The sequence below is a fragment of the Onychostoma macrolepis genome, chromosome 04 (assembly GCF_012432095.1).
Source record: "Onychostoma macrolepis isolate SWU-2019 chromosome 04, ASM1243209v1, whole genome shotgun sequence".
Lineage (NCBI taxonomy): Eukaryota > Metazoa > Chordata > Actinopteri > Cypriniformes > Cyprinidae > Onychostoma > Onychostoma macrolepis.
Genome location: NC_081158.1, coordinates 7,673,773 through 7,681,401, shown reverse-complemented (window position 1 = coordinate 7,681,401; position 7,629 = coordinate 7,673,773). Strand labels below are relative to the sequence as shown.

At 42.4% G+C, this 7,629-nt stretch overlaps 1 protein-coding gene across 1 annotated transcript; it reads left to right on the top strand.

Moving 5' to 3' along the window:
• Positions 1–183: 183 nt before the first annotated feature.
• LOC131538466 (polyunsaturated fatty acid 5-lipoxygenase-like) lies at positions 184–1,853 on the top strand. Its single transcript, XM_058772341.1, has 4 exons — positions 184–225; positions 315–383; positions 475–645; positions 746–1,853. The coding sequence occupies exons 1-4, from the start codon at positions 184–186 to the stop codon at positions 923–925; spliced, it is 462 nt and encodes a 153-aa protein (XP_058628324.1). The 3' UTR covers positions 926–1,853.
• Positions 1,854–7,629: the final 5,776 nt, after the last annotated feature.

Genomic DNA, 7,629 nt, shown 5'->3' with positions numbered 1-7,629 from the left:
TTGGAGTTGGTTGGAGCTAAATTCTGAAGAGTTGTGGCCCTCCAGGGATTGAGTTTGAGACCACTGGTGTAAGACATAAATCAGTTTTAATAAGTTACTTGTTGCTAAATTAGAGTTGCAGTATATATCTATTTCTTAGGGATGGCTTGTATTATATTTAGCCTATGTACAGTAAATTTAACTATGTGCCAGCCAAAGGATGATGACTTGCCCCTGCTGAGTCTGGTTTCTCCCTATATCCCTCTGCTGATCATGCTCCACCTGACTAATTTAGGGAGTGTTTCCTTGCCACTGTCACCTTCCGGTCTGCTCAGTTGGTCGAGTACTTGACTGTTGTGATTTTCACAGCTTCAGCACAACATGCTGCTGTCAATTTTGGACAGGTGGGATTAGACATGCTTTACTGGATAAATATAAACTATGGCTTGGTTAGTATCAATCGGCTGATATCTGTGTGTCTGTACTGTGTTCCAGTTTGACTGGTGTGCCTGGATCCCCAACTGTCCTTCCACCATGAGGAGGCCTCCTCCCACACAGAAGGGCCAGGTGGATATGAAGTATATCATGGAGAGTCTGCCGGACCGTGAACGTTCCAGTTGGCATGTAGGAGCAGTTTGGGCCCTCAGTCAGTTCCAGGATGACGAGGTTTGATGACTTATCATTCATAAGTTTGAATATACTTGCTTCCCACAAAATTGCTGAAAAAAAAGTAAACGGTTTTGTTTTGTCCAAATCTTCTCCCCAGCTCTATTTAGGCCAGTATCCAGATACGCACTTCACTGAACAACCGGTCATAGAAGCCACTAAGGCTTTCCGCAACAAATTATTTGAAGTGACCAACATCATCAAGATGCGAAATGAAAAATTGATATTGCCTTATCGGTATCTGTCTCCAGATAAAATCCCTAACAGTGTGGCCATCTGAGAGAGCATCTGTGGTAAACATTTCCAAACCACATTTGATTTTAACCAGTTTATGCTTTGCATCTAAAGAAAATATGTAGAAAGCTTGGCGAGCACGGTTTTAACTGGGCTATTTGGATCCACATCACAACATAACTCCATAAACAAAATCATTGCTAGAGTAACTGTAAGGATTTTAGTTAAAATGGTAATTTGGGTAAAAAATACAAATTATTCCAAAAAATTAATGTCTATACAAAATAAAAACAAATAAATGTGCAGTCAGCATTCACAGTAATTTAAATGTGATTTATTTATGGATTCTCATCAGTAATATTTGTGTGTTAATGTGTTACTTCAAGAGAGCAAACATCTGTGTTGTGTTGTTTTATTCAATTTCATCTTTATAAAAAATGTAATTATCATTAATGTAGTTATCATTTAATCATGTATTCATTTTGGTCACACTTTATTTTAAGGTCCAATTCTGGCTATTAACAAACCATTAACGATGACTTTTGCCTCAATAAACTCCTAATTTGCTGCTTATGAATAGTTAGTAAGATAGTTGTTACGTTTAGGTATTGGGTAGGATGTGGGATGTAGAATATGTGCTTTATAACTACTAATAAATAGCAAATATGATAATAATAGGCATGCTATTAAGCAGCTAGTTAATAGTGAGAACTGGTCCCTGAACTAAAGTGTTACCTTCATTTTATTACATTAATCATTTGTTCCTCATTTTATTATTCTTCATTTATGTAATTATATGTTTTTATATTATATATTGCTTATTATATCATTTCTATTGTTGTTTAATCTTATGATAGTGGGGTTTCATAACATAATAACACTTGTTGGATTTGTACTGATTAAATTAAGTCTGAGCATTGAAACACATGCAACTAAGATACTCAATAAACCACCTCGGCTCATTTTTACCATCACTTTGTTTTCTGCTTTCTGCTCTTAGCTTTCTTGGTCAAATTCTCAGGCTGATAATACAGCTTTGGTTACCAGACTTGCTGTTGATAGATTTTACTGGTTTGGATACCAGACAAAATGGATATTTTCTGGTAGGATTTGACATCTGAGGTTGGAAATCTTCTATAGAAGTCTAACAGTAACACAAATATATTATTTTGGCGTTGGCGCTCTGGGAACTCCACTGTGTGAGCTGGTGTCTGAAGTACTAAACATCTGATTGGCTGAACACACTGATGCATTGACATACTGTATGCATATAATTTATTCTTGCCAATTTTTTTTTTTTTTTTCACAAATTCACAGACTCATTTATTCATATATTGTGTAAAACAATGACTGGCATGTAAAAGACCTATTTATATAGAGTGAATACTTTCTTTGCTTTATTTTCATAGCACAAACTGATTTATTATCTGAAACAATCCAAAAATGGCTGGGTCATCTGGTATGCAAAAGCAGCTTTTTCCACCTTTTGACCACAAGATGTCGTTAGTGTATATCGTCTTGAAAAGCTTTGAGTAATGAACCTTTTTACAATACAGTTGAGGGGAAGCCTCGGTGCGTCGCAAAGCTTCATTTTTCAATCACTAAAATATATTGCAAGTCTAACTTCGAAAACATTAATTATTAAAACAGTTATGCTTCAATAAAAAGAAGAAAGTATTTAAAGATTTAAAAAAAAAAAAATTCATGTTTGAGAAAAATGTGAGAAATGTTTTTGTTGGAGTATAATTATGTATGACATTGGTCTCAAACTCAATTCCTGGACGGCCATAGCTTTGCACATTTTAGCTCCAGCCCTAATCAAACACACCTAATTCAGCTAATCAAGGTCTTCAGGATTGCTACAAACTTCCAAGGTGTGAACATATAGAACCAGGAAATATGACCATATTAGTCCGGTTCTGTCAACACTGCACTGGCTCCCTTTCAAACATCGGATAGATTTTGACAAATCTTGTTAATTACTTATAAAGCCCTGAATGGCTTAGATCCTCAGTACTTGAGCGAGCTCTTATCGCATTATAGTCCTCCACGTCCGCTGGGTTCTCAAAACTCTGGCCGTTTGATAATACCTAGAATATCAAAATCGCCAGATCCTTTTCCTATTTAGCACCCAAACTCTGGAACAGTCTACCTAACACTGTTCGGGAGGCAGACACACTCTGTCAGTTTAAATCCAGATTAAAGACCCATCTCTTTAGCCTGGCTTACACATAACACACTAATACGCTTCTATTATTCAAATCCGTTAAAGGATTGTTAGGCTGCATTAATTAGATCAACCGGAACCGAGAACACTCCCCATAACACACGATGTACTCGTTACATCGTAAGAAGAATGGCATCTACGCTAATATTTGTCTGTTTCTTTCTTATTCTGTTTCTCAGTCCGTATCCGATCAGATGGTGGATCAGCACCAAGAGATGATGTCTACAGCCCTGATCGTCAGCGGAGACCAGGACACCCAGAGACATAAATTTAAATGATAATAAACAAACAAATATGTATTATAAAAATAGACAGAGAAAAAATAAACGCATTAAACTATATATTACAATTATAGCAAATGAATAAATCAAATAAATGAAAAATATCAAATATGGTCAGAGGAGAACTGGCCCCCCGACTGAGCCTGGTTTCTTCCAAGGTTTTTTTTTCTCCATTCTGTCACAGAGGGAGTTTTGGTTCCTTGCCGCTGTCGCCTCTGGCTTGCTCAGTTGGGGACACTTAATTACTAGCGATTGTCGCCGATTTGATTGCACAGATACTATTTAAACTAAACTGAGCTAGACAATGACATCTCTGAATTCAATAATGAAATGCCTTTAACTGAAAATTGAGTGTTTAATCTTATCATTATACATTACTGATACTCTATCCTCCAATTTGATACTGTTAAGTGCTTTGACACAATCTGTATTGTTAAAAGCGCTATATAAATAAAGGTGACTTGACTTGGAGTTGGTTGGAGCTAAATTCTGAAGAGTTGTGGCCCTCCAGGGATTGAGTTTGAGACCACTGGTGTAAGACATAAATCAGTTTTAATAAGTTACTTGTTGCTAAATTAGAGTTGCAGTATATATCTATTTCTTAGGGATGGCTTGTATTATATTTAGCCTATGTACAGTAAATTTAACTATGTGCCAGCCAAAGGATGATGACTTGCCCCTGCTGAGTCTGGTTTCTCCCTATATCCCTCTGCTGATCATGCTCCACCTGACTAATTTAGGGAGTGTTTCCTTGCCACTGTCACCTTCCGGTCTGCTCAGTTGGGTATTAAGGCACAGTATTTTCAATGTAATCCGAGTAAAGTCTTTGTAAAGCATTTAATAAATACATGATGGATTAAAATGTACTTTTGTCCTTGCTGCCATGCACTTCCATTTACTCTGTCAATGTTGAATTGGTGTGACGGGTGTCTGAGGCTGGAATTGAACTCGGGTCTTCTAGTCGATTGAACAGCCTCTTTACCACTGAGCTATGGTGGATGACAAATAACAGATGGACCCAAGGGCAGATAGATGACTGAATAAAGAGTACTTTATTGAGGAGTTCAAGTTCAAAAGTACAACAAAAACGAAGCCGTGCTTCCATAGAGAAAAATACAAAAACCACAACAGACTTAGCGTTCTTGGTGAGGTTAACTCATACATAGTAGGCTCAAGACTGAACACAACTGAAAGAAAGCAGCATGCTTAAATAGTGAAACACAAACGAGATAATGACCCACAGGTGGACGAAATCAAGTCCTAAATGAGTAGAGATACAATGAATTCTACAGAAGCTGGGGCCACCTAGTGTTTGGGAGAGTCATTACAAGCTGGAGCCTTACAGGAGCCCCTCCTCCAGGAACGGCTCCTGACGTTCCCCTAACTGTGTTGTTGTCCGCGGCGGTGGAACTGCCTGATGAGATCTGGGTCTAGAATATCGAGAGCTGGTACCCAAGACCGCTCCTCTGGGCCATACCCCTCCCAATCCACAAGATACTGGGTTCTGCCACGGACCTGGCGAGAGTCCAGCAGTCGGCGCACGGTGTAGGCTGGCTGACCACCAATGATGCGAGGAACTGGAGGGGGTTTCCTAGCTGGGGACAAAGGGGAATAGACAACAGGTTTCAAACGGGAGATGTGAAAGGTGGGATGGATGCGCATGGACCTGGGTAGAAGAAGTCGGTAGGACACTGGGTTGATCCTTTTGAGGACCTTGAAAGGGCCGATGAAGCGGGGTGCTAGTTTCCGTGACTCAACGTGCAGGGGGAGGTCCCTAGTAGACAGCCACACTCTCTGACCTGGTCTAAGTGACGGTCCAATTCTACGGTGCTGGTTTGCATGCCTCTGCTGTTGTTGAGTGGCCCTTAGTAGGGCTAGTCGTGCTCTCCGCCACGCCCGTCGACACCTCTGAGCAAGTTGAGCAGCAGCTGGTACACGGACCTCAGAATCCTGTTCAGGAAACGGGGGGACCAAACTGGCATTCAAAGGGGGACATGCTTAAAGAAGAGTGGTGTAGAGTGTTGTGTGCAAATTCAGCCCAGACCAACTGAGAGCTCCAAGCAGTCTGATTGTTAGAGACCAGGCATCTGAGAGTCTTCTCAATCTCCTGGTTGACTCTCTCTGTCTGTCCATTTGATTGAGGGTGAAATCCAGAGGACAGGCTAATGGAAGCCCCAATTAGTCGTCCGAACGACTTCCAGAACCGGGAGGTGAATTGCGATCCCCGCTCGGACACCATATCTTGGGGAACGCCATGAATTCTGAAGACATGTTGCATCATCAAGTCCGCTGTCTGACCTGCTGTGGGAATCTTGGGTAATGGTATAAAATGACAAGCCTTAGAAAACCGGTCTACCACCACCAGAATTACCGTGTTACCTTGAGATCTTGGTAGACCCGTTACGAAGTCCAAAGATATGTGGGACCAGGGGCGTGTAGGGATGGGTAGTGAGTGCAGTAGGCCGTGAGGGTGGGTTCTGGGTTCCTTGTTCTGGGCACACACCGCGCAGGCAGCCACAAAACCCCGAACGTCTCGATGCATGTTGGGCCACCAAAACCTTCTCTGGATGAGTTTCAATGTTCTTGTGCTCCCAGGATGGCCCGAAGAAAGGGAAGCATGGCCCCACTGTAACACATCAGAACGCACAGAGTTAGGCACAAAAAGGCGACCCGGAGGGCCGTTACCTGGGTCAGGATGTTGCTGTTGGGCCCTCTTCACTGCAGTTTCGATTCCCCACTGGATTGATGCCACCACTCTGGAGCTGGGTAAGATTGATTCAGGTTTGCCCTCCACCTCTGGTGGATCAAACTGCCTTGAGAGGGCATCAGGCTTTGAGTTCTTAGAACCTGGCCGGTATGAAGAGTAAAGTCAAAGCGGTTAAAGAAGAAGGCCCAACGAGCCTGACGTGAGCTCAATCTCTTGGCCTCACGGATGTAGGTGAGGTTCCTGTGGTCGGTCCAGATAAGGAGTGGGTGTTTGGCCCCCTCCAGCCATTGTCTCCACTCCTCAAGGGCCAACTTCACTGCCAACAGCTCCCGGTTACCAATATCATAATTCCTCTCAGCTGGGGAAAGTCGACGTGAGAAGTAAGCGCAAGGATGAAGCTTGTGGTCTGCTCTTGCTCTCTGCGATAAGACTGCTCCTACCCCAACGCCTGAAGCATCCACCTCGACTACAAAGGGCAACTCGGGATCTGGGAGAGTCAGAATGGGTGCAGACGTGAAGAGCTGCTTGAGTCGGTCAAATGCATGACAAGCCCTCTCAGTCCACTTAAATGGGCTTGATGCCTTCTTAGTAAGAGCGGACAGGGGTTCTGCTATAGCACTAAAGTTCCTAATAAACCTCCTATAAAAGTTGGCAAATCCCAGAAAGCGTTGGACCTCTTTGACAGAGCATGGTTGAGGCCAATTTAGAACCGCCTGAATCTTGCCAGGATCCATCTGGACGTTGCCACTAGAGACAATGAATCCAAGAAAAACTGTATCCTCTCCTTATGACAGCCAATTTGGAGATGGAGGGGTGTAGTGCACTGTCTTACCTGACCAGAGCCCAGGAGTCTCCCATCCAATGCAGTTATGGTCAGGGGTTCAGTCTTGCTGTGATGGTTGTCTGAGGCTGGAATTGAACTCGGGTCTTCTAGTCGATTGAACGGCCTCTTTACCACTGAGCTATGGTGGATGACAAATAGCAGATAGATGACTGAATAAAGAGTACTTTACTGAGGAGTTCAAGTTCAAAAGTACAACAAAAAGGAAGCCGTGCTTCCATAGAGAAAAATACAAAAACCACAACAGACTTAGCGTTCTTGGTGAGGTTAACTCATACATAGTAGGCTCAAGACTGAACACAACTGAAAGAAAGCAGCATGCTTAAATAGTGAAACACAAACGAGATAATGACTAGTGATGGGTCGTTCTTGAACGATTCGTTCATTTTGAACGAATCTTTAATGTGACTCGGGAAGAACGAGTCGTCTCAGGGAGTGATTCGTTCAGTCGCGCGATGCGCAACATCCTATAGGTTCTGTACTGGAATTAGTTCACCTGTTTCGAGTCATCGGGCTTGAGTCGTTCGTTCATCACGTGACAGCCCCATAAGCTAAACCAATGCAGTCAGAGCCGGAAAGAGAATTGATTAGTTCACCTACCGAGTCTTCGGGTTTGAGTCGTTCGTTCATCACGTGACAGCCCCATAAGCTAAACCAATGCAGTCAGAGCCGGAAAGAGAATTGATTAGTTCAC

What these genes read in the sequence shown, in the direction of transcription:
- LOC131538466 (XM_058772341.1), top strand. Translation starts at nt 184, where the DNA reads ATGTGCCAGCCAAAGGATGATGACTTGCCCCTGCTGAGTCTG. An exon ending in CTGCTGTCAATTTTGGACAG is followed by an intron (nt 384 to 474) that starts GTGGGATTAGAC and finishes ACTGTGTTCCAG; the next exon opens with TTTGACTGGTGTGCCTGGAT. An exon ending in GTCAGTTCCAGGATGACGAG is followed by an intron (nt 646 to 745) that starts GTTTGATGACTT and finishes TCTTCTCCCCAG; the next exon opens with CTCTATTTAGGCCAGTATCC.